This window comes from Balaenoptera acutorostrata, chromosome 16, assembly GCF_949987535.1.
Source record: "Balaenoptera acutorostrata chromosome 16, mBalAcu1.1, whole genome shotgun sequence".
NCBI classification, from domain to species: Eukaryota; Metazoa; Chordata; class Mammalia; order Artiodactyla; family Balaenopteridae; genus Balaenoptera; species Balaenoptera acutorostrata.
The window spans coordinates 26,976,477-27,002,447 of NC_080079.1; the positions used below are offsets into that span (position 1 = coordinate 26,976,477).

A 25,971-nucleotide genomic window follows, 5' to 3' on the forward strand; every position below is an offset into this window, starting at 1 on the left:
GAAAAGCCTGGTCTGGTTTGGCCCCAGGGGGACTGGCTGGCTCCGTGAATACCCACTCCCCTTCTCTGATATTGTTCCTTTGGATTCCCTCCACTCCAGGGGCTCCATCCTCGCCTCCCTGGACACCTTTAAAAAGATGTGGGTCTCTAAGAAGGAATACGAGGAAGACGGTGCCCGATCCATCCACAGGAAAACCTTCTAATATTGGGACATCATCTTCACCTCTCTCTGAAGTTAACTCCACTTTAAAACTCGCTTTCTTGAGTCGGAGTGTTTGCGAGGAATTGCCTGTGTGTATGAGTGTGTGTGTGGGTGTGTGGGTACGAGTGTGTGCGCATATGCGAGTGCCGTGTGGCCCGGGGATCCCAGGGATCCTGGGGCCCAGAAAGGACGATGAACTACCCACGATGGTGACGGCCTGAGACCTGGGGTTGACCACTAACTGGCCCCTGACAGGGAAGAGTGCTGGCAGAGGGCCCTGATCCGTCAGCGGGGTCTTTGGCTGGCTGTGTGGGACTATGTTTACTACCATAGGGAGACAGAGAGGGAGGTAAACCCAACCCCCGGGAGACCTTGCTGCTGCCCATCCTAGGCTGGGCCAGCCCCACCCCTACCCCACCCAGGGTGCCCTGTGGCCCAAGGCAGCTGCTGCCTCCCCTTGCTCATCATTCTGCTCTCAATGCCTCTTGATCACGGACTGAGGGCCAGGGTTGAGTTCTGTCCGGTTTTGTTGCAGTTTGGGTTTAGAAAGCTGGAAAAGCACTCCAGGAGTGGTTACTGAGACTTTGGTATCAGGAGGGGGCAGGATGCCCTCAGCTTCACCTGGAGACCAGGACCACACTGGGCATTTGAGGAGGGCAGGAGTAGTGCTACTTCTGATTGGTGGCAGAGTTAACGCTCTAACCCCCAACCCCCACCCGGGGATCTTGGGAGAGTTTCAGGAGCCTGTTGGTCCCAGGCCCTTGCTTTCCATCCATCCATGGGCAAAGCCATCTTCAGTTTTATTTATTGAAGTGTTTGTTCAGTACAGGGACTGGAGCGAGGGAGCTCACTGCCTCCTGCCCGCCAGTCACCCTGTTCACACTAACGTTTACAGCACCTAAGCTTAGCGTAGCGTCCAGGGCCCCGCCACTCCCTGCTAACGGTGAACTGACAGTATCCATAGGCCTCAGGACCGTTTGGGATCAGAGGCTACACTCAAAGTCACTCCAGCCTCTTTCTTTCTCCCTCTTCCACTTGCTCACCGGCCTGGAATCAACAGGCTGGTTGCTGGTTGGAGTTTCTGAAACAGGAGGCTGCTAGCAAAGGAGGGGTGTTGGGGATCCAGCCTCCTTAGGACTGGAGAAAGAGCTGCAATTAAGTTGCCTTTTCCCACGCTAGCTGACCCAGGGGGGACTAGGTTGTAGAGGCGAGATGGCCCCCTCTGGGCTGATTTGTGCCATTCTTGTCTTTGTACTTGTTTGGTTAGGGAGGGGCCAGACAAGAGTGCCAGGAGCTGATGGGCTCAGGCTCACCTCCTCTGGTCCAGTGGGGCCACGTGCCTACCCTGGACTGGGCTGGCCTGGCAGTGGTCCCAAGGCTCTTCAGGCCAGATGGTGCAAAGCTGGGGCTAGCAGATATTCACCGGCACCCTCACCTGTGACACCAAGACCTGCCCTGATCCCAGATTCCAGGCAGTATTCTCCCCCATGCCGTCCAACGACCAAAGGCCCTGCCAGGTGTGGGCCGCAGCAGCAGGTGTGTGTGAAAGCGATGTGGCGACCCACAGACTGCAGTGTGCTTAACCAGCTCACCTCCCCCCGCTTAGCCCAAGCCTGTCCCTCGCACAGCCTCGCACAAACCACGTTGCCTGGTGGGGCCCAGTGTACTTAAATAAACTCGTTCCAATAGACACATCAGCTGGGCCTCTGTCTGTAGCCAGTGCAGGGTGGGAGGAGGGAGGAGCTGTGGGCCCGGGATCTGAGGCTGCGACTGGGCCTAGTCTGTCCTCTAGAGGGCACTGTTGCACCAGCCAGACTTGGCCTGACCTTAGCCCAAGCCCCAGCCTGTCAGGTGGATGCAGAGAAGACGGTGTTCACAACGAAGACCAGGTCAGGAATGAGGGTCCCAGGCCTGTGCACATGCCCAAGCCCATGGATGAGACTCCACCCCAAATGAGGGGGCCAGCTCTTCACATCTCTGAAGTCAAAAGCCTATTAAACTACAGTTCCCGGGGCCCACGCGCAGATATTCTGATTAATCAGTTCTCCATTTTAAACCTGTATACTTTGCGGGGAGGGGGCGGGGGGGAGCGGTTTTCCAGGCACTTTACAAATGTTAATCCATTTGATTCTCCCAACAACCGTACAAAGTGTAAGTATGTTTGTTATTCCCTTTAGAGATAATGAAATAGAGCCACAGAGAGATTATATAATTTCCCAGAGCTCTGCCCTTTGTTGGCTAGAATTTGAACCCAGGCAATATAGCCCTAGGGCCTACATTCTTAACCGCTGTGCACACCCTCAAATAACCATTGGCCTAGAACAGTGGTTCCCAATCAAAGTCAGTTTCGCCCCTTAGGACACACCTGGCAATGCCTGGAGATGTTTGGTCGTCACAACTGGAGGGAGATGCTGCTGACATCTAGTAGGCAGAGGCCAGGGATGCTGCTAAACATCCACAACAAGGAACAACCCAGCCCCAAATGTCTGTAGTGCCAAGGCTGAGACGCTGACCTCAAGCAGAGGTTCTCAGTCCCAGCTACACGGTAAAATCACCACAGAGCTTTCCAAAACGCCAGTGCCAGGCGGTACCCAGACCCATGAAATCAGAATCTTGGGGAACAACTCAGACACCAGCATCTTTGCAAGCTCCCCAGCGACTCCAAGGTTAAGGACCCCTAGCCTAGAAGTGGCCACTCCTCCTTGCCCACCATGTCCAGCAGTGGTACATGGGAAACGCACTGGGGCTACGACCGCAGGCCTGAAAGCTGTTTTGCTCCCAAGGGCCCATGCAGCCACGGGCCTGCAGGCTCTCCCTGCTACCTCAGTGACTCTGATGTGGGTGGCCCCCCACCCATCTCTGAAAATGCTCTCAGGCTGCTCTTATTAAGTAAGGAATCCTGTTCCCCAACCCACCACTCCCACACACAGCACAGACCTCAGGAGTGGGAATAGAAATGACCGACTTCGATCAGTCTGTGATGAAATGAACCTCGCTGAGAGGCCAGCTGGGGGCGCGGGCGCCCTGCAGCAGCTAGGGCGTGCTACTCCAGGCACAGCTGAGGCAGAGAGTTCTGAGAGAAGCCACCGCAAGGGGCAGGTGGGACTCAGTCAGCTTCCTCTGACTGGGCCAAAGTGGTTTCCGGGCCCACATAGGGCACCAGCCCCAGCCAGGTAGGGGGATAGGCCTCTGTGCCCACAGCAACCCCACGTGACCACAGGGCGGGCCCCCTCCCTTCGTGGTCCTCTTCTTCCTCCTGCCGCATAGGAGGAAGCATGTCCCTGAGCACAAACGCCCCAACCCTTGCCCAAGCTGGGCCCAACAGCCAAGCAGCAACTTAGACCTCAGTGATGCTCCCCGCGCAGCCCCAGGAGCTCCCACTCCGCCATCTGTCCTCCAGGCTGCACCCCAGGAAGGCGATAGAGCAGGACACTGGGCTGGCCGCCCAGGGCTGCAGGTAGTGTCCTCAGCAGGGTGGCCTTGCCGCTCCCCTCACACCATCTTAACGTCCAGGGTTTGGGCCCGTGACAGGTTCTGACGCTGGGCTTTGACCGCGTGCAGGCGTCTCCCATACAGCGTGAACTGGGACCAGGTGAACAGCTGCAGCAGAGCACAGGTGATGGGCACCAGCACCAACAGGTAGAAGCAGCCCTGGCGGAGCGTCGGGGCCTGTGGTGGGGGTGGAGCCGGGGGCTCTGGCCAGGGCTGGGCACTCCCCACAGGCGTCAGTGCCGGCTGCTGGAAGAGATCATGACCTAGGACGAGAGAGTCCGCAGAAAGAACAGGTTAGCCGGGCTTCCCTGGTGGCGCAGTGGTTGAGAATCTGCCTGCTAATGCAGGGGACACGGGTTCGAGCCCTGGTCTGGGAAGATCCCACATGCCACGGAGCAGCTGGGCCCGTGAGCCACAATTGCTGAGCCTGCGCGTCTGGAGCCTGTGCCCCGTGACGGGAGGGGCCGCGATAGAGAAAGGCCCGCGCACCGCGATGAAGAGCGGTCCCCGCACCGCGATGAAGAGCGGTCCCCGCACTGCGATGAAGAGTGGCCCCCGCTTGCCGCAACTGGAGAAAGCCCTCGCACGAACCGAAGACCCAACACAGCCAAAAATAAATAAATAAATAAATAAATAAATAAGAAAATCCTTTAAAAAAAAAAAAAAAAAAGAACAGGTTAGCCCTGGTCTCCTCCACAGTCCACGGTGCTGCATCTCACACACCACGGGCACATGTCCAAACGGCAACTCTTGATTCCTCCCCCAGACTTGCTTCTCCCCTGTTCTTCTCTTCTTGGGGAATGGCACCGCCATCCCCCCAATAATCTCGAAGTCTTCCTAGATTCCTCAGTTCACTTCACCACTCCCCAACAGCTAACCCTTCACTTCCCCTAACTCCAAAACACAGCCCAAAACAAACGCTTCTTTTCAGCCCCCGGCCCCACCTGCTCCAAGCCTCCAACGCCCGTGCCACAGGCTCCCTACAGCCCATCCTCCGTGCAGCAGTCAGAGTGAACTTTAAAGCGTGTAAATCAGACAAGGCCATTCCCCTACTTAAAAGCCACCCAATAGCTGCACTGAGAATAAAATCCAAACCCTGCCCAGATCTACAGAGCCCTCTTCACTTTTCCAGCCTCATCTCCAAGCCACTCTTTTTCTTTTTTTTTTTTTTTAATAAATTTATTTATTTTTGGCTGCATTGGGTCTTCGTTGCTGCGTGTGGGCTTTCTCTAGTTGCGGCGAGCCGGGGCTACTCTTCGTTGCGGTGCGTGGGCTTCTCACTGCGGTGACTTCTCTTTTTGCGGAGCACGGGCTCTAGGCGCGCCGGCTTTAGTAGTTGTGGCACACGGGCTCAGTAGTTGTGACTCGTGGCTCTAGAGCGCAGGCTCAGTAGTTGTGGCAGATGGGCTCAGTAGTTGTGGCTCGCGGCTCTAGAGCGCAGGCTCAGTAGTTGTGGCGCATGGGCTTAGTTGCTCCGCGGCATGTGGGATCTTCCCGGACCAGGGCTCGAATCTGTGTCCCCTGCATTGGCAGATGGATTCTTAACCACTGCGCCACCAGGGAAGTCTGCCAAACCACTCTTGATAACTTGGGCCCACTTCCAGTTCTCTCTGTCTGGGATTTGCTGAGATCTTTCTAGACCAAATCCTCGCCATTCAGTTCTTATCCTGGGTGTCACCTCCTCAGAGAGACCTTCCCGGACCACACTAAGCAGCTTCTCAGTCACACTGTCTAGTTTTACCAACGCACTTACCACTACCTGCTCTTTTCTTGTTTGGCTGTTTATTACCGACCCTACCCTCACCCCCTGACTAGAATATAAGCTCCGAGATGGCAAAGACCTTATCTGTCTTATTTTGCTATCTCCCTCCCTAGAGGCACCTAGAGCAGCACCTGGCAGAGAAGGTATTCCATACATATTTGTTGAATGAATGAATGAAAGAATGTAACCCAGTTCCTCTACCCACATGCAGAGAGGCAGAGGAGGGGTGGCAGCCGGGGGCGGCCCAGACCCAGCCTCTGTTGGCTGGTTGCCATTCTCTCCCTCAATGGACCCAGTTCCCAGGCTGATCAGCTGGTACACCAGGTAAGCTGTGCTCCCTGGAGCCTCCAGAGGCCCGTGCCAGCCCCTGGGCCCTCACCTGTGTAGAAGCACAGCAGCCAGGTGCCCAGCAGCGGGGCGAAGGTCTGGCCTGGCTTGGTCACCAAGGCCACCATGCCAAAGAGAAGCGCTGAGGCCGCCTGCTTGCGGTGGTTCAGCACCAGGTCCTCGTCCACCAGGTCAGTGACCACCAAGGTCAACAGCTTACAGGTGCCCTCAGTGAAGACACGGTTGCTGCCGGCGGAGAGAGAGCAGACAAAAATGAAGGGGTGGGACAGAGGTGTGGGGATGAGGGAGGGCAGGGCATACCTGGCAATGAAGAGGCAGAGCAGGCCGGGGCGGTCAGGGCCAGCCAACAGCATGAGCAGGCTCAGGCCCAGCTTGAGCAGGAAGAGCCCGCGCACCACAGCGTAGACGCCCCAGCGCTGGCACAGGGGCAGGAAGTAGAGATTGTTGAGATGGGGAGCGACATAGGAGATGCCTGGGGAAGGGGGTGTGGCCTCGTCAGGCGGCACTGCCACAACCTCCACAACTGCCCACGGTTAACATCAGAATCAGAGTTTGCACTGATCCAACACTAACGAGGTTCAGGCTCCGTGCTAAGAGCTTCACACCCTTTTATTTAGTCCTCACGACCCTTTAAGGTAAGGACTATTATTATTCCTACTTTACAGAGAAATGGAGGCCCAAAGAGATGAAATAAAACACATCCAAGGCCACACAGTGAATAAGCACAGTCAAGACACACACCCAGGCCTGTCAGGACAGTAGTCCTCCCTGTGAACCAGCCACTGTGCCACTTCACCTCTGGGTGTCACCGCCACCCAGAGGACCACCATGAGGGCAGCCCTACCCCCTCAAACCCACAGAGGCTCCCTCCCTTCCTCTGGAAAACAGAGCAGGGGGCTGGAGGTGCAACCCCAGCACGGATTCTGCCCTCTGCCACCCGGGCCCCAGCTGGGGAGGCGGCTGTGCCTACAGCCGGGCTAGGGGTTCTGGGGTGCAAGCCTTTGTCCTTCCGGCCTGCCCAAGGCACCCACTCACCCAACAGGAAGGAGCCTGTGGAGAGGGAGATGTGGTCTGACAACAGATGCTCCAGGAAGAGGGGGAAGAAGTTGCTGTTGAAGTGGCAGTGAAAGACCTGCAACCAACAGGGACAGTGAGGAGGCCAGGAACAGGGCAGAAGCCAACAGGTGGAGCGGCAGGAGCAAGAGCGGCCTCTATCCCCCTGTCCCTCGACATGGAACATGCCAGAACAAACCCGAAAACCAAATTCCTGTGCTTATCTAATTCTGCTAAAAGTTAGAAGGAATGATAAAATTGTCATTAGAACAATTAAAAGCTTTTTCTCTTGTAAAACCTATCAGTGCTAAAACAAGCTTAATGACACAAAAACAATCTATTTCTAAATTTGGTTGGCTTATATACTACATATGTTTTAGGTATGGCACGTGGTGTTTTAACAGTCCCCAAAGGGGCACCTCTTTTTCATATCCTCGCTTTGCAGGTGAGGACATGGCTGCCCCGAGAGACTGAGACAAGCCTAAGATGACACAGAGAGCTAGGAGCTCAGATGCTGCTAGAATCCAGGTATCTAACAACCCATCTTGTGCTCCTGCCATTGAATGGCCCAGTCATTCTCAGGCGAGGCCAGAACTGATTTCCCAGCTTCTGAGGGGCCTCTTCCCTTAAGCGAGGCATTCGCAGCCATCCTGGGTGGAGGCACTGCTCCCATACCTGCACCAGGTCCATGCCCACGAACCACAGGAAGTTCCGGTGGCGGGCCAGCTGCCGGAGGTACTGGCCCAAGGTGATGCTGCCCGCCTCCTCGCCGCCCAGAAGCAGCTCTTCTTCACACAGGCTATGGGGCAGAGGGGAGTCAAGAACGGCCTAGGCTGGGCCAGAGCCATCCCCCACCCGGCAGCCATCCACCAGCCAGGGGACCCAGCATGGCAGTCACACCCAGCAGAGTGCTGGCGGGACCCTGGAGAGCCGGAGCTGGCCACTCACCCGCCATCCACAGCCAGGGTTGGGCACCCCGGCTCCCTGCTGGCCGCCTCCACCCGCCACCTCAGCAGCCGTGTGGCCCCCACAAAGCCCAGCCCAGAGCCAGCGGCCAGTGCCAGGCAGAAGGCGCGGAAGGAAGAGAAGTCTTCTTTGTTCCAGAAGGCGTAGGAGGCAAAGACAGACAGGGAGCCAGCCGCACTGAAGAGGGAGCAGTAGAAGTTGAGGTGGGTGCGGTCATGGGCTGAGAGGGCCAGGTCGGCCAGCAAGGCATGATGGTGCAGGTCCACGAGCGTCAGGAAGCCATCGTAGAGGCACAGGCACAGCAAGAACTGCAGGCCAGCTGGGGCCCAGGGCACCCAGAACGCCAGGAACGACAGTGCCAGCAGCGGCCCATGCCAGCCCAGTGCCCGCACCCGTGCCAGCACCACGGCCCTCGAGGAGAGCCTGGCGCCTGACCTGCCAGGGAGAGGGGTGCTGTTGGGAGATGCCCCTGCAGCCTTGGCAGGCCCCAGTTCCCCCTGCCCGGGGCCCAGAGGAGGGAACAACAGAGGCCCAGAGCATGGGACTCACACCAGGGTGGTCCCACTGAGCCCTGAGTTCAACCCCTGATTTAGGAAGCACAACTCACCAGTGGGTACACTCTCCCCTCTGCTCTCTTACCAATCTGCCAGGGTTGATGGCCAAAGGGTGGTGGGATACCCATTTCTCAAGCTTGGGGGCAGTGATGGGCCCAAGCAGGGATGGGCTAAAGAAATCTGCCAGAAGCAGCAGAGAGTGTTTGCTGCACCGAGCCCCGTCCTGAGGGCCTGATAAGCCAAGCGGGGGGTAAATTTCTCCCCGAGGTGAGCAAGGCAGCAGCCAGTCAAGGCCACTTCTTCAACCTGGACAGAGCCTGCCTGACCTTGGGAAAGGAGGAAGCCTGGACAACAGTTGAAAATGGTCTCCCTTTCTTTCCCCACCCCAAACACAGGCAGGGGTCCTCCAGCTCTGGGGAGGGGTAGGTGGGACAGAACCAGTTCTGAGCCATCCTCGGGAAACAAACCGGGGTTGGGAGCTGAGGAACTGACGGTCACTCAGCCAGCCGAAGAGGGGGTCATTGAGGCTGTTCCAGAGGAGAAACACCGTCTGTGGGCAGAGGGGAAATGGGCAGGTGGGCTCCAGGCAGCCTCCTCTCCAGGGCGTTCTCCATCCCAGCCTGCTCGCCACCTCTCAAAGATGACCCCAGCTTTCCTTCCTGCAAACCTTTGCTCAGGTCAGTCCCTCTGTTATAACCCACAGCGACTGTCCCATCAAACTCCCACCCATCCAGGGCCCAGCTGATAAATATATGTGAATATATTATAAATGTGCATACATAGAACAGTGCCTGGCTCACAAGACAGAGGCCAGGAGAGCTGGCGTAATCCTCACTGAGGAGTCATCAAGGCCTCCAGCTCCAGCTTTTCTTGCTGAATCTCGGTGGGCAACCCGGCTTGCCCCAAGCTCCCGGCTGGGCAGGATCCAGCCCTGCCATCTGCCTGGCTCCCACCCTGGCTGGCTGCCCCAGTTCTGGCCTACCTCTCCGACCCAGAAGGCAGCTTTGTTGATCTTGTACACTGAGACAAAGGTGTCCACGTAGTAAAGCAGGAACACGTTGTGCAGGACAGAGATGAAGAGGGCCAGGGAGCCATAGACCATGGCCGTGGGCAGGCCCAGCAGCCAGGCCCAGGGCCCACCCAGCCCCATGGCGGCCAGCCCAGCCTCAGCCCCAGGAGTACTGAGGAGCGCTCATGGCCACGGGCAGTCTGGCCATCCTTGTCCCTGGGGAAGAAGAAGCCAGTTAGCTGCAGGGATCAGAGCCAGCTGATCTGACCCCAGACCTCTGAGTCATCTCACTGGGAGAAAGTCTGTACATAAAACAAAACTGGGGAATCGTCAATGATGTCCAGCTAAAACAATGCTGGACTAGATACCACTACTGGAGAGTAACCCAAGGAAACTGATAAAGGCGTGGGAAGAGAAGGCAGACAGCCAGCAAGTGCTGAGCCAGGTTGCGTGCTAGGGCGCTGTGCTCAGTATCTTCTTTCATCCATACTTTGCTTAGCCTTAACGGTCCAGACATGAATGACAACCCTGGGCTTGGGCACACACTGTGCCTACAGTGGCACCTCGGGCAAGCTACTTAACCCCAGCTTCAGTTTTCTCTTCTGTAAAAAGGAAAAGTGGACGATCATGGCTACTCAGAGGAATGTAAGGATTAAATGAAGTAACTCACAGAAAGTGCTCAATAAATGGATGTTAGTGGTCTCATTATCATCTTTATAAAATCCCTACGAAGTTTACAGCACTATTACAATATTATAAGAGAGCAACCCCAAGCTCAGAGATGTTAAGTAATTTGCCCAGTGTCGCACAGCAAAAAGTAGCAGATTTGAACCCTGACCTGTCTGGCTCCAAAGCCTTTTCTGCCACTTGACCTCCCAAATTGGGTTCCTATGGGCTGCTGGGTAGAATGGAGAAACCTGCTGTGATGGCAGGTTCCATAGGGATATACAAGTGATAAGATATGATAAGAGTCCACAACTGCTCATGCACTTTGATTCAGGAAATTCCACCTCAAGGAACTAACCCCAAGGGAACATGTACAGAGCTGTTCATGGCAGCAACATTTATAAACAGCCAAAAGCTGGACACAGCCCAGGAACACAACAAAGGGACTGGCTCAACAAGCCCGATGCTCTCCACAAAGGCCAAGTATGTGGGCAACCTCAACACAGGGGAGAGAAACTCAAGAACATGTTACATGAAAAGAGAGAACAAAGGACAGCACGAGTGCCTGCTCCCACCCAGGCCGACTCGTGCGCAGAGACCAGCAGGCTAGACTGACCATGGATGGAAAAGCAAATAAAAGTCAGATTTTTCTTAAAGCAGCGCTTCTCATACTGTAATGTGCTTCCAAGTCACCAGGGGACTTTGTTAAAATGCAGATTTTGCCTCCATAGGTGTGGGGAGGAATCTGAGATTCTGCATTTCTAACGGGCTCCCAGCTGGCACCAATGCTGCTGGTCCATGACCACACTTTAAGCAGCCAGGCATTAAGTCTATCTGTCTCTTTTTTTAGATTCAAAGCTGTTGTTCTCTTTTCAGAAAAATAATCTCATGTGTGCTTGTCTGACCCCCAGAGGGAAGCTATGGGGGCTTCCTTCTCTCAAACTCCCTGTTCTGAGTTGAATGTGACCAAAAGAGATAAGTTCAAGTCCTAACCCCCAGTGTCTGTGAGTGCAACCTTATTTGGAAATAGGATCTTTGCAGATGTAACGAAGTTAAGATGAGGTCATACTGAGTTAGGGTGGGCCCTAATCCAATGACTGGTATCCTTATAAGGAGAGGGAAATTTGGACACAGACACAGACACACACAAAGGGAAGACAGCCATGTGAAGAATGAAGGCAGAAATTTGAGTGATGCACCTACAAGCCAAAGAACACTAAGGATTGCAGGCAACCACCAGAAGCTAGGAAGAGGCAAGGAAGTATTCTTTCCTAGAGCCTCCCTCCAGAGGGCACAAGACCCTGCTGATGCCTTGTTGTTGGACTTCTACCCTACAGGAACTGTGAGGTTGCTTTAAGCCACTCAGTTTGTGGCAATTTGTTACGGCAGCCCTAAAACTTGTACACCTCCTCAGAGGCTTTCTCTTTGAGTCCTCGTGACCCAAGCCTACCCATGGGCTTCATTTACATGTCCGCATGCTTGCACGCACACATGCAGAACAGAAACTTCTGTTACCCCATCAGAGTCAGGCCCTGGAGAACCGACTTCAGCCCCAGTCCAAATGTGGTGACCCCCCAGGCCCTGTTCTTGCCCCATCAGCCACCATGGCTCCCCTTCCCTGCCCAGCCTTCAAGGGCCTCTGTAGTCTGGCCTCTCCCCGCCAGTCCAGCCCAGACTCCCGTGGATCTTCAAGCCACCGTCTCCTCTGGCCAGGCCTTTGTTCTTTTTTTTTTTTTTATAAATTTATTTATTTATTTATCAATTTTTGGCTGCGTTGGGTCTTCGTTGCTGCACACAGGCTTTCTCTGGTTGCGGCAAGCAGGGGCCACTCTTCATTGTGGTGTGTGGGCTTCTCATTGGGGTGGCTTCTCTTGTTGCGGAGCACGGCCTCTAGGTGCGCAGGCTTCAGTAGTTGTGGCACGTGGGCTCAGTAGTTGTGGCACGTGGGCTCAGTAGTTGTGGCGCACGGGCTTAGTTGCTCCGCGGCATGTGGGATCTTCCCGGACCAGGGCTCAAACCCATATCCCTTGCATTGGCAGGCAGATTCTTAACCACTGCGCCACCAGGGAAGCCCCCAGGCCTTTGTTCTTGATGGTGCCTCCTACCAGAAGCACCCTCCCCATGTCTTCATCTCCATCTCACCCATCCCTCAGGAGCCAGCACCATGTCGAGGAGACCTTCTCCAACTCCTCGGCCCTCACTGGTGCCTCCTGCCCCTGCACAGCACTCTCCCACCTGCCTGCACTCCAGCCTGACTGTGGGGTTCTCCAGCGCAGGGCCTGTGTCTTTGCCCTCTCTCTCCCTCTCTGGACTCAGCCACTCTTGCTATAGGAATGACTGGTAAGAAAGAGGCTCTGCGGGGAGAATAAGGACGGTATCTCATGGGGGTCTCTCTCAGGCTCAATGGAAGCTGAGTGGCAATTCACTCAAGAGATCGGTATGCAGCCCCCCCATCCCCTGTGCCAACCTTGTGCCAGCCCACGCCTAGTGGTGGAGCAATGAGAGAAGCAGTGGCCAAAACTACCTCAAAGCAGCCGCTAAGTCTGTGAGAATCTCTCCCAGGCCATAATGATCCCACCTTGTCCCAAAGCCGGAGGATATCCAGGTGGCCTCTCCCTGGGGCCTTTGAGCCCCTGAAGAAACATTTGGTGGGAAATACTTTTTTTTTTTCACAGCTTTATTGAGGTACAACTGACATATAATAATCTGCATATCGGGGAGTCCCCTGGTGGCCTAGTGGTTAGGATTCTGGGCTCTCACTGCCATGGCCTGGGTTCAATCCCTGGTTGGGGAACTGAGATCCTGCAAGCTGCACAGCGTGGCCAAAAGAAAAAAAGAAAAAAAAAGACCCCCCCCAAATAATAATAATCTGCACATATTCAAAGTGCACAGTCTGATCAGTTTTGGCATAGGTATGCCTGTGAAACTGTCACCACAATTGAGATCACCCTGAAAGTTTCCTTGGCACTTTCCAAGTAACATAGTGGAAAGAAGACACAACTGGAGGTCTCCGAAGTCCCAACTCCACCATTTCCTACCCGTGTGACCTGAAGCAATTTGCTAAACCTCTCCATGCCTGTTTCCTGATCTGCACGATGGGGCCAACCTTCCTAAGGCTAGGGTTAGCAGTCCATGAGAAAATACTCTAATGCAATGAGCACAGGAAGTGCAGCAAGCACCCAAACTTCAGAGATTACTACTCTCGAGCCTCCCAGACCCTCCATACCCACCACACAAGGATGGGGTGGGGGTTAATCTAAAGGTGCTTTGGGGCTGTAAAGCACCATGTACACCTCTGCTGCTATCCTTAACTCAGGTCACCTCCTCTGATTCCCCAGGGCCTTTCAGAACTCCCCTCCCTCACCTCGAAAGCCTTTGTCCGAAGGGAGTGAAACCTCCTGGCACCCCTACCCAGATGTCCAGTGACCTGCCCTGGTTACTGGAGAGGGTGGACCCTACAGGCAAGGTCCCCAGCCTCCAGCAGCCGGTTCCCTGCACCCACGCTGGGGAAACAGTAGAAGAAAACCTCAAAGTGCGGTGAGATGGAAAAAGTATGACTTTTGCCATCAGAACAGCCTGGGTTTAAATCTCAACTGAACTTTCTACTAACTGTAACTGCAGGCAAGGTCTGAGTTTGTCTGAACCTTAGTTTCCTCCCCTGTAAAACGGGAGCAACAGTGCCTATCTTTATAGGAATGCAGGGAGGATTAAACTATGTCTAGGAAGCCCAGAGCACCGACAGAAAAGTGCTCAGAAACTGGCATTTCCTTGGGCTCACTTATAACAGATCAGGGTAGGAGCAGGGGAATATGCTGGTAATCAGGCCCCTTCCTGTGGTAAGGGGAGTTTGAGAGAAAAATCAAGGCACAAGGGGGAAAGTCAGAAGAGGATGGCCTGCAAGGAGCACAGGCCCAGATGATGTTCCGGAGTACCAGAGACAGACCACTACCATGGACCAGATCTAGAGGCAAAGCAACCTGTCCAGGTAAGCCTCTGCCCGGGAAAGAACGCTGGGGGAGGAGTATGCAGGGTCACTTCAGATTCCACTCCTCCATCAGGAACTGCTTCCTCTAATAGCCCTCCCCACCCTACTCCACCGCCACAGAGAACAACAGCCCTGCCTCTCAGGGGAGGAACGGCTTGGGGCCCACATCAGCCTAGTTGCATAACCTGGCTGAGATACCCTGTAACCTGCAATCAACTCCACCCTCACCTTGGCACCTAGCAGGAGAGCCTGCTGGTGGCCCCAGAGCCCATCCCCCATGCCCCCCCCCCGCTGGTATGGTCCCAGTTGTGTGGCCTTGAGCCAGCCACTCCCTCTCCCTGGGCCTCAGTCTCCTCATCTATAAAGTGGGGATGACAATGCCAACCTCTTAGACTGCTGTAGGGCTGAAATGTAAAAGATATATAAAGCACCACGCCTAGTGCCTGACACTTAGAAGACCCTGAGTAAAATGTAGCTATTCATGGGCTTCCCTGGTGGCTCAGTGGTTAAGAATCCGCCTGCCAATGCAGGAGATACGGGTTCGAGCCCTGGTCAGGGAAGATCCCACATGCCGCAGAGCAACTAAGCCTGTGCGCCACAACTACTGAGCCTGCGCTCTAGAGCCCATGAGCCACAACTACTGAAGCCCAGGCGCGTGGAGCCCGTGCTCCACAAGAAGAGAAGCCACCGCAATGAGAAGCCCACACACCGCAACGAAGAGTAGCCCCGGCTCACCGCAACTAGAGAAAGCCCGCGCGCAGCAACGAAGACCCAACACAGCCAAAAATAAATAAATAAAATTTTTAAATGTAGCTATTCTTCTTCTTTTTCATGTCTCTTAAGTTTGGCTTTATGATCTTTAAAGAGTTGCAGTCAGTGTCCCCTTCTGCCAAATCCATGACTGAAGTTGTCTTTTCAGCACTCAACATTGATGCTTCTCACTGCTTGGTACATCCTGCCATCCATCAAATTCTTTTTTAAATGCCACCTCCAACCTTTGTTCATGTTGTTCCTTCCACCTAAAACACCCTAGATGTAACTACATACCACTTCTCAGACATATACGATATGCCTGGTTTTTACACCTATCATCATGAATCCTTACAACTCCTGTTACTATTTCCATCCTCATCTTGTAAGTGAAGAAACCAAGGCTCTGAAGGTTAAATAGCTGGCCCCAAATCACAGAGCTATTAAGTGCTAGAGCCAAAATTCAAAACAGGTGCTTTTGACTAAAAAAAAAAAAACCTCAGCATTTCTCACATCACTAGGCCTACACCGCCACCACAATTGTATCAAATCCTGCTGATTCAAGCAAGGCCCAGTTCAGGGGCACATACCTTCCCAAGGACACCAAGTCAGGTGTTCTCTCCCCTTTTCAGGTCCCTTGCTCTTTATCAGGATCCAAATGTCTCCCTAACCCTCCTCCAGCCCCCAAGCTCCTTAAAGGCAGGGCCAGGTCAGACCTGCCCCTGATTTGGACTCCCAGCTTCCACCAAGCTCCTTCACCACACAGTAGGTGCTCAATTAATACCTGCTGGGTCAATTTGCCCCTAAAAGGTCAATATAGACACCCCCAGCCCAACAGGAGAGCAGCAGCCATACAAGTGTCCTCCCCAGATCCCACTGTGCCCCTCAGCTCTGCATTCTGCTTGGCTGTGGGAGTCAGAAAGAGGCAACCTGGGGAATCTTGATGTGAAACATGGACAGCAAGGCAACAGGTGAGGCAACAAAGAGGAACAGTGATAATAACAAAATGTAACATTTATTAAGCTTTCACCTGTGTGCTAAGGAAAATTGATACAATATGGGAAGAGAGCTCAGAGCAGAGCGACACCAGATCAGGAAGGGCTTTGGAAAGCACACACAAGATCCTATACTGAGGACAACAGGATGGGGGGCACTGGGAGTGGCCAGGTGACAGAATCAGATGTTTAGAAGGAGCCCCCGGCATCATGTAAAAACTCTCCCCTCCTCACCCCATCAGGCTTCTGGGAAATAAAGAACCAGAAAATGATAGAAACAGTAGCAGCTCCCTGATTTCTGAACCAGCCTGTGATGAGCAGGGGGCTGATGAATTTGGTAGAGGAAACCAAGAATGACAGACTGGGCTCCTGGGGTGAGGGGCTTCAGAAAGAGGGTGGGTGTTAGCTTCTGATTCCCTTCAGAAGGACTAGAGACTGTATGAGAAGCTATTAGTATGGAGGGAAAAAATCTACTAATAAGCATAATTTGGAGTTGGGAGCCCTGGGTCAAGTTTGAACCTTATCATGAACTAGCTCTCTGAGTTTATTCCTACATCTGCAAAGCGGGAGAAAATTCCATTCCGTGCCTGTCCCAGGGGTATCAAAAGGATTTGAAAGGTATTATACCCTATGCAAATATTAGGTGTGTCCTTTTTTCAACAAGCAGGTGACCTCTGAATTGTCTTCTGTGTTTCCTGTTTCACACCCCCTTTGTCTCCCTACAGCAGGACCAGCCCTGGCAGGGCTGTTGGGGACGCCCACCCTGGAGGGGTGCCCACTTTCCATGCAGTGACTAATGGGCCCATCCTCCTCCTCAGGCTGGAAATGAACTTCACCCTACTGGTGAAGTTCTCCCTTTCCCTCCCTGCTCCGCAGGTTACTACAGCAGCACTGGAGGATCAGCAACTTCACCCCAGGACCACGCACCCCTCGCAAGCCACAGAGGAGTCTGGGAACAACCCAGGAGTTCCTTATTCAATAGCTGGCGCTGAACCATGTGGTGGTTCTCCAGCCTGTCTGCACATTAAAATCACCTGAGGAGCTGCTCAATAACACCAAAGCCCAAGCCTCACCCCTGACCAATTAAATCGTAATTTCTAAGGACGGGGCCCAGCATCGGTGTTTTTTTAAAGCTCCCCAATTGGTTCTACAACGCCACCAGGATTAAAAGCCATTATGTTAATGAAATGGATCCCGGCCTGATGCATCATGCGACCCCAGGGAGTCCCTCTGCAAGAATTCCATTCTCACCCCTTGAGCCCAAGCTTCTCCCACCCTGCCCCGAGGCACTCTCTCAACCCACAACCAGAGCACTTCAGGGACTCCCACAGACAGCCCCCAGGACTCCCAGAGCAGACAGCATTCCTGTACCCTTCGGGTGTGTCCTTTGTGACTGACTGGCCCCCAGTCCGGCCCGCTCCTGCCCCCGAGCCCCGGCCGCGGGCCAGCCCCTCACCGAAATTGTGGCAGGCGAAGCCTAATCCCGCGGCTGCCCGGAGCCAGGTGCCAGCCAGTGCGCCTGCGCGCAGGCCTCCAGCAGCTTCTCCAGCCTCTTCTTCCGCTCCTGCCCAGCGATTGGCTCCGCTTGGCTCCGGGGCCGCTGCTTCGGCAGGTGCTCGCGCCCGAGGATGCCGCCGCCATATTTGTTACGGGCGCTTGCCCTTAGGGACCAAAAAGAGGACGTGGACGCCAGCAAAAAACGGGCAGATTGTCTGTATTCCTGGCCGGTTCACCCTATCCCTCTCACTTCCACGAAGGCTTAATGTCATTTCAGTTCAAATCAACAAGGTTTTTCTGAGAGCTTCCCATCCTCTCCCCCGTCCTTTTTTTTTTGCCTGTCGTGCGGCCGGTGGGATCTTAATTAACCCACCAGGGATCGAATCTGCACCCACTGCAGTGGAAGCCAGGAGTCTTAACCACTAGACCTCCGGGGAAGTCCCCCACCCCTTACTATTAATTCGGAAAATGAAGAGAGCTCAGCACCTTCCTTCAATCCTTGTGGTGTGACTGGATGCACAGCTGAGACAGATAAGAAGATGACAGTGGCACGACCTGGGACTCCCTGATGCTGGATTGTGAGCTCCTCAAGAGTGGACAGGCCCAGCTTGAGCTGTGGGCACCAGGGTTCAGGCCACAGGCACCAGGCCCTGAGAGAGCAACCAAGCCGCCCAACCTCTTCTTATTATTTTTTTCTTGTTTCTTTTCTTTTTTTTTTGGTTGTACCAGGTGTTAGCTGTGGCACGTGGGTTCCTTAGTTGTGGCATGCGAGCTCTTAGTTGCCGCTTGCATGTGGGATCTAGTTCCCTGACCAGGGATCAAACCCGGGCCCCCTGCATTGGGACCTCAGAGTCTTATCCACTGCACCACCAGGGAAGTCCCAACCTCCTCATATTATTATTATTTTTTAATTTTATTTATTTATTATTTTTTTAAAGTTTTGTTTTTTTTTTAAAAGGAACTCCTTTATTTATTTATTTATTTATTTATGGCTGTTGGGTCTTCGTTTCTGTGCGAGGGCCCCCTCCAGTCGCGGCAAGAGGGGGCCACTCTTCATTGCGGTGCGCGGGCCTCTCACTATCGCGGCCTCTCTTGTAGCGGAGCACAGGCTCCAGACGCGCAGGCTCAGTAGCTGTGGCTCACGGGCCCAGCCGCTCCGCAGCATGTGGGATCCTCCCAGACCAGGGCTCGAACCCATGTCCCCTGCATTGGCAGGCAGACTCTCAACCACTGCGCCACCAGGGAAGCCCTCCTCATATTATTAATAGTAATAGTAAAATATAAGGCTACGGAGCTCTTACAATGTGCCCTGTGCTGTGTTAAGCACTCTACATGCATTATCTTGTTGAGCCCTCACATAGTCATCCCTGGGAGGTAGGTGCTATTATCCCCATTTTACAGATGAGGAAACAGGTTGGGAGAGATTCAGTGACTTTCACACAGCAAGTAAGAGGCCAGACAAGTTGGAACCCAGACCTTCTGACTCTCAGAACAGGAGTCTTTCCTCTTCCTACCCCTGCCCAGACCCTGAAAGTCAAGTTTTGTTTTGCTCAGTCTAGTCTGGTGAGGATGTCCCATGTCTTCTCCCAACAGGCCTGTAAGCCTACTTAGATTTCTAGGCAATCAGACAGCACAGACTCCAGACTTGCTGTTTCCCTACCCTGGGATATGGGGCCATGAATGTGGCTTTTGGCTTCTGGGGGACCTGGGACTCAGGTTCCCTCAGTTCACTTCTTTTTCGGGGACGCTCTTTTTGTGAGCCTCTGTTTTACTCCTTAGAGGGATTTTGTGGGCATTAAATGAGAAATAGGGGTGTAAGAGTTTTGTTGTCAACAGGAATATCATCCTCCTCCTCCTTCCTGACAACCTGGCAACGGCCCACCCAGAGCAAACAGTCCAACACAAGAGCCCGGGTGTCCAGGAGCTACAGTCTGTTCAACCAGTTCCTGCGGAGCCCCAGAGGCCCCATGAACCTTGCCCCCAGCATCCATCTCCCACCAGTCTGTCTCACTTTCCTCCTCCCCAGTCCTGCCTTTTCAGACCCTCTTCTTACCTCCTAGGTCTCCCCTTGGCCACACACACATCACCTCTCTTCTAGACTTCAAGCAATTGATGAAACCCCTCATGCTCCAGAAAGCCCTCATGACCAGAAGGAAGATTACCATTTCTCCCCCATCCTTACCCCTTACCCCCATCTATGCTTTACTGGCTGTGAGAATGGAGGGCAGAAGGGCAGGAAACCCAGCATTCAGCATAGAGTCTGGTACACTAGGGCCTCCATAAATTGACTAAAGGAGTCCCTCTGCCGTTCCATCTCTGGCCAGCATGTGCCTTTATTTCAAAGCAACACTGAGCCTTTACTTAGCCCTCCCTGGGTATCCTGTGGGGGAACAGGAGAATGGGGAGAGCTGCCAAGGGGCTGGAACTGGATGTGACCTTACAGGAAAGACTTTGGCTCCTGTGTTGCACTGAATACCCCACCCTGAGTTCCCTCAGCCCTCTGATTTTATAGACAATGTAACCAGTTAGCCTTTTTTGTCAGCACCAGGGCTGGGCCTTGTGATTATCTCTGATTTCCCTTCCCAGTTGTCAAGCACAGAGATAACTGGGAGGGGACATGGGGTGCAATTGAAGATCATATCGCCTGCCTTCTTAAGTCATATCAGAGTCTCTGGATCGTGGGAGAGAGACATACAAAAACTCTCCCTGAAATTCTCTCCTCCCATGGCTTCTGACCTCTGTGATCTATGTTCCGCCACGTTCTCCTCCTACCTAACAACTCCTCCTCGGGCCCCTTCACCGGGGCAGTTTTTCCCAGGGCTTTCTTAGTTGCAGAGAGGGTCCCCCAGATTTCCATTTTCAAAACGCTTCACACATTCACTTAAACTTGTCAGGCCATACACTATATGGGGTAAAAGGGACTTCAAAAACAAGATTGCCAAAAAAAAAAAAAAAAAAAACAAGATTGCCTGTTGGTGGGAATATAAATTGGTGCAGCCACTATGGAAAACAGTATGGAGGTTTCTCAAAAAAACTAAAAATAGAACTACTGGACGTCCCTGGTGGCGCAGTGGTTAAGAATCCGCTTGCCAATGCAGGCGACACGGGTTCGATCCCTGATCCGGGAAGATCCCACATGCCGCAGAGCAACTAAGCCCATGCACCACAACTACTGAGCCTGCGCTCTAGAGCCCACGAGCCAGAACCACTGAGCCCACATGCCACAACTACTGAAGCCCACGCACCCTAGAGGCCGCATGCCACAACCACTGAGCCTGCGTGCTGCAACTACTGAAGCCCGTGTGCCTAGAGCCCGTGCTCCACAACAAGAGAAGCCACCATAGTGAGAAGCCCGCACACCGTAGTGAAGACCCAACACAGCCAAAAATAAATAAGTTAATTAATTAATTAAAAATAGAACTAGCATATGACCCAGCAATTCCACTCCTGGGTATTTATCTGAAAAAAAATGAAAACACTATTTGAAAAGATGCATGCACCCCATTGTTCACTGCAGCATTATTTACAATTGCCAAGATATGGAAGCAACCTGTGTCCATCAAAAGATGAATGTTTAAAGAACAAGTGAGCCTAGGGATTTCCCTGGCAGTCCAGCCTCTAAGACTCCGTGCTCCCAATGCAGGGGGCACAGGTTCGATCCCTGGTCAGGGAACTAGATCCTGCACACTGCAAGTAAAAGATCCCACATGCCTCAACTAAAAGATCCCACACACCACAATGAAGATCCCGCGTGCCACAACTAAGACCCAGCACAGCCAAATAAATAAATATTAAAAAAAAGAACGTGTGAGCATATATATATATGTGTATATACATATTTATATATATACATATATATGCACACATACACAATGGAATACTACTCAGCCATAAAAAAGAATGAAATTTTGCCATTTGCAGTAACATGGATGGACTTGGAAGGTATTATGCTAAGTGAAATAAGTCAGACAGAGAAAGACAAATACCACATGATTTCATTTCTATGTGGAATCTAAAAAATAAAACAAACTAGTGCATATGAGAAAAAAGAAACAGGACTTCCTTGGTGGTGCAGTGGTTAAGAATCCGCCTGCCAATGCAGGGGACACAGGTTTGAGCCCTGGCCTGGGAATATCCCAAATGCTGCGGAGCAACTAAGCCCATGCACAACAACTACTGAGCCTGAGCTCTAGAGCCCACAAGCCACAACTCCTGAGCCCATGTGCCACAACTACTGAAACCTGTGCACCTAGAGCCCGTGCTCTGCAATGAGAAGCCACCGCAGTGAGAAGCCCGTGCACCACAACGAAGAGTAGCCCCCGCTCTCAGCAACTAGAGAAAGCCTGCGCTCAGCAACGAAGACCCAACACAGCCAAAAATAAATAAATAAATAAATAATTTTTTTAAAAAAAGTAGTTTAAAAAAAAAAGAAACAGACTCAGATATAGAGAACAAATTAGTGGTTACCAGTTGGGAGAGGGAACAAGGGAGAGGCAAGATAGGGGTAGGGTATTAAGGGGTACAAACTACTATGTATAAAATAAATAAGCTATAAGGATATATAGTATAACAGGGAATATAGTCAATATTTCATAATAACTATAAATGGAATATAACCTTTAAAAATTGTGAATCACTATGTTATACATCTGAAATTTATATAACATTGTACAAGAACAATACCTCAACTGCCCTCAAAAGGCATAGGTGGAACGCAACAAATTGGCAGCCATGACGACACAGTGTAATATGGGCCAGGGTAGCAGCTGTTCTGGTAACTTCACCTACTACCTTTCCTTCATGACTACTCCACCTCCCATCTCCAGCCTGAATATAAAACTGCTGCTGGATAGCTTCCCAAACGTCCCACCTGAACCCAGCACTCCCTCAACTTCCGATCACCCCAAGTGTTTCTTATTTCCAGGATCGTCTTGACTACCCACCCAGCTGACCAAGCTAAAAACATGTGCATCCACCTTTACCCTCCCCTCTCCATCCAGGCAATTATATGGAATCAAGTCCAGATGAATCTACTCCCATGTCTCTTTTCCATTCCCTGATCTTGTTTTGGTTGTCAGTTTTCCTAAACTAGGGTGTGAACCTCCTCCAAGACTGGCTTCCAGACTCTCTCCATCCTCTACTTTGCCCACAAAAGAGCCTCTGATCGTGGGGGTCACTGATCAGAAACTACTCAGGTTGCTGAATTTTGAAATTTTTCATAATAAAATTCTGGGGGAAAAACAGTCAGGGTGTATTGTTGATGCAAGCAACAGAAGACTTCACTCCATAGTATAATAACCTAAACATTCAATTTTCTAAAGACTAACATGATGGTGCTTTGAAATAATTTTTTAAATGCCCATTTCATTATGTCTTTTGTGGTTAAATCTATATGAAGTAATGCAAGAGGGAAGAGATATGGGGACATACGTATAACTGATTCACTTTGTTATAAAGCAGAAACTAACACACCATTGTAAAGCAATTATACTCCAATAAAGATGTTAAAAAAAATTATATGAAGTAAACACAACCAGTTATGTGTATAAAAAAAGATTCCCTCAAACTAGATTAAGTAGGAAAGGAATTTATGGAGAAAGGGAAATTGGATAAAGGTGATCAAAAGATACAAACTTCCAGTTATAAGATAAATAAATACTAGGGATGTAATGTATAACATGATGAGCAAAGTTAACACTGCTGCATGGTATAGCTGAAAGCTGTTAAGAGAATACACCCTAAGAGTTCTCATCACAAGGAAAAAATTTTTTTTCTTTTTTTTTTGTATCTATATGAGATGATGGATGTTAACCAAACCTATTGTGGTCACCATTTCACAATATATGGAAGTCAAATCATCATGCTGTGCACCTTAAACTTATAAGTGCTGTATGTCAACTATATTTCAATAAAACCAGAGGGGGAAAAAAGGGGATTGACTGGCTCATGTAACTTCAAAGTCCAGGATTCAAACGATGTCATCAGGACCCAGTTTCTCTCTCTGACCCTTGGCTCCACTTCTTCTGCAGCTGTATGCTCAGAGAGATCTTCACCTCTGGACTCAGAACTGCATTCTTTCAGATCTCTGTCCAGGGGAGAGAGCACTTCACTCCATGCAATTAGAGAACAAAGCCCTGGGCTTGGCTCCCATTGGCCCAAATTGAGTCACATGGCTACCCTAAACCAATCACTATGGCCAGAGGGACGACAGTGATGATTGGTTTAGCCCTAAATCACCCAGGCAATTTAAGGATGGGCTACAGCCAACTCCCCCAGAACCACTTTCCTGAGACTAGACAAGGTGTGGGACCCAAAAAATCTGGGGGCTGTTACTGGAATCAGGGTGAATGAATGCTGAGAAACTCACAGCTTGGTCCTTATTTTTCTCATTTTTCCTGAAGACTGCCTCCCCAGTCTCCTTCAGCAAGCATGTCAGAACCAATATTAAAACGCAGGCTTCTCACTGTCCCAGGCTCCAACTTGAGCTTGGTCTCACACTCTCCTCATCTCCCACCCAGGTATGACCAGATCCCCATGGGGGAGAAACTGGCCAGTCACACAGGGTCCATCATTGAGCTCCAGGCTGGGGTGAGGTCAGTCTATAATAGGTAGTTTTGGACACTCTTCAAGTGCTGTGATTTGGAGAGGGGGCAAAGTTATAAATAGGAGTGGGGAGGTATACTAATTTCCTACTAACGCTCTAGCAAATAACCACAAACTTAGTGGCTTAATACAAATCTATTACAGTTTTGGAGGTTGGAATTCTGTCTCATAAACTAAAGTCAAGGTGTTGGCAGAACTGCAATTCCTTTCTGGAGGGTCTAGGGAGGAATCCATTTCCTTGCCTTTTCCAGCTTTGAGGCTGCCTGCATTCCTTGGCTCATGACCCCTTTCATCTTCAAAACAGCAAGAGCTGGTTGACTCTTAGTATCACATACTCTGACTCTTCAGCCTCTCTCTTCCACATTTGACTCCTGTGATTACACTGGGCCCACCCAGATAATCCAGGATAATCTCCCTATTTTAAGGACTGCTAATTAACAACCTTAATACCATCTGCAACCTTAATTCCCCCTTGCCATGTAATATAACATACTAACAAGTCTCCAGGGATTAAGCCATGGACATCTTGGGGGTGGGAGGCCTCCCCCAACAAAGGCCACTATGTCCTGGGACCAGTTCTTAAGGGAGAGGCTCCCTTCTTGGAGCTGTTGGGTAGGGCGTGTTAGATACATACCCTAACCTAGTCCTAGCTGCTGTTCTCACTAGGCCACTGGCCTGAATTAGACTTGACAGAGTGGCTCAGTCAGGTATAAAGAAATGTGACATCACCAGGCTGAGTGTGGGGGACCTCCTCAGAGGGTAGCTGGGCTTTGAAGGATGCTGAGAATCTAGGAGAACCTATGGGGGTTAGTCATGATGCTGCTTAAGTCAACAGAAGAAGGGGAAGGAAAGTATGATGGCCTGGCGGCCCAGAAACTAGAAGAGGGTATCCATTTTAATCATGCAGCAACTACTACCCAGCCCACTGGGGAAGAGAGGTGGAAGGGCATGACCTGCAGCCAGAGGGGACTGGAGCTCAGACAGTGCTCAACCCATCTGAACGAAGCAACCTTTCTGGCTTCACCCAAGTAGCTTCTGGGCTTTGGAATCATTTGCACTGGGTTCAAATCCCACTGTGCCAGTTATAGACTATGTGAACCTGGGAAAGTGGCCTAACTTCTCTGACTCTGTTGTTCCTTATCTATTAAATGAGAATGATACCACCATGTTCTTCACGTGGCTAATAAGAATTAGAAGTTCTTTTTTAAAAAAGTTATAAGCTCTTACGGAACATTCTAGAGGGGAGGATTGTCAGATAGTCCGAAAAAAGCCCCAGCATGGACTGGTGATTAAGCTATTGTTGAGAGCACAAGTCTTGAGACAGACAAGGGGTTGAATTCTGCCCTTACCATAACTAGCTGTGTGAGTCTGGACAAGACATTTAACCTACGTAAGCCCCAGTCATAGAATACATTTATTGTGTACCAAATCTGAAGCAAGCAGCTTCTTGCTATGTAAAGTCAGAAAAATATTAGTACCTCATTCCTAGGATTGATGTAAACTTGAAGTTAGATGCTCATAAGCAACTTGATTCAGTGCCTGATGTGCAGGAGCTTCACTCAAATGCTAGGATAACTCAACCCACCTGGCTGGAAAAAGGGGATGTGGAGAACAGGGAACTAACTTGACTGGAAAGGCCACTGGATGTCCTCAGTGATGTTGCGGGCATCCCTGAGCACAGACCTCAGCGTCTAAGTCGCAGCCGGTATGACCAGCAGGGTCACCCAGTGTAGACACAAGCTGGCTGGCTCCTGGCCAGCTCAAGGTGTTTCCCTTTGCCTGGAAACCGGGAGGTGTGGCTGAGGCAGGGCATGGAGGAGAGCAGCTCAACTAAAAAGTGGTGGAGAGGAGCCCCGCTCTTGGATCTCTCTGGTTCCCCCAAATGCTGGGGACCAGCTCCCCCAGGCTAAAGGAGACAAGTGAGTGGGGAGCTACCTGGGAAGAACATTTCAGGACTGGGGGCTTGAAAAAGGCTTGGGTCCTTCTTGCCTGCTGGGAGCCTGGGGTTTGGGTCCAGCCCTAGGACAAGAGGTGAGGTGGGAGCTGAACTCCTTAGGAAGAGTTCCCCGAAGTCGGGCACACGTGCAGGG

General features: G+C 51.8%; 2 protein-coding genes across 6 annotated transcripts in view; one reads left to right on the forward strand and one right to left on the reverse strand.

Annotated features, from left to right (window-relative positions):
• The window catches only part of ACTR1A (actin related protein 1A), a 20,347-nt gene extending 18,456 nt beyond the window's left edge, over window positions 1-1,891 (forward strand). Inside the window, exon 11 of the mRNA XM_028167747.2 lies at window positions 100-1,891. Coding sequence (XP_028023548.1) covers window positions 100-202 — 103 coding nt within the window. The 3' untranslated portion in view covers window positions 203-1,891. The remainder of the gene's footprint in view (window positions 1-99) is intronic.
• MFSD13A (major facilitator superfamily domain containing 13A) overlaps window positions 304-25,971 on the reverse strand; it is a 26,261-nt gene continuing 593 nt past the window's right edge. Inside the window, exons 1-9 of one of the 5 annotated variants that reach the window (XM_007187246.2) lie at window positions 17,238-17,364; window positions 9,359-9,601; window positions 8,844-8,926; window positions 7,805-8,257; window positions 7,532-7,655; window positions 6,839-6,935; window positions 6,104-6,275; window positions 5,835-6,028; window positions 304-3,956 (exon numbers count right to left, since the gene is read on the reverse strand). In XM_007187246.2, the coding sequence (XP_007187308.2) occupies window positions 3,694-3,956; window positions 5,835-6,028; window positions 6,104-6,275; window positions 6,839-6,935; window positions 7,532-7,655; window positions 7,805-8,257; window positions 8,844-8,926; window positions 9,359-9,526 (1,554 nt within the window). In that variant the 5' untranslated portion in view covers window positions 9,527-9,601; window positions 17,238-17,364 and the 3' untranslated portion in view covers window positions 304-3,693. The other 4 variants (XM_057531477.1, XM_007187247.2, XM_057531478.1 and 1 more) reach the window with 4 other exon arrangements.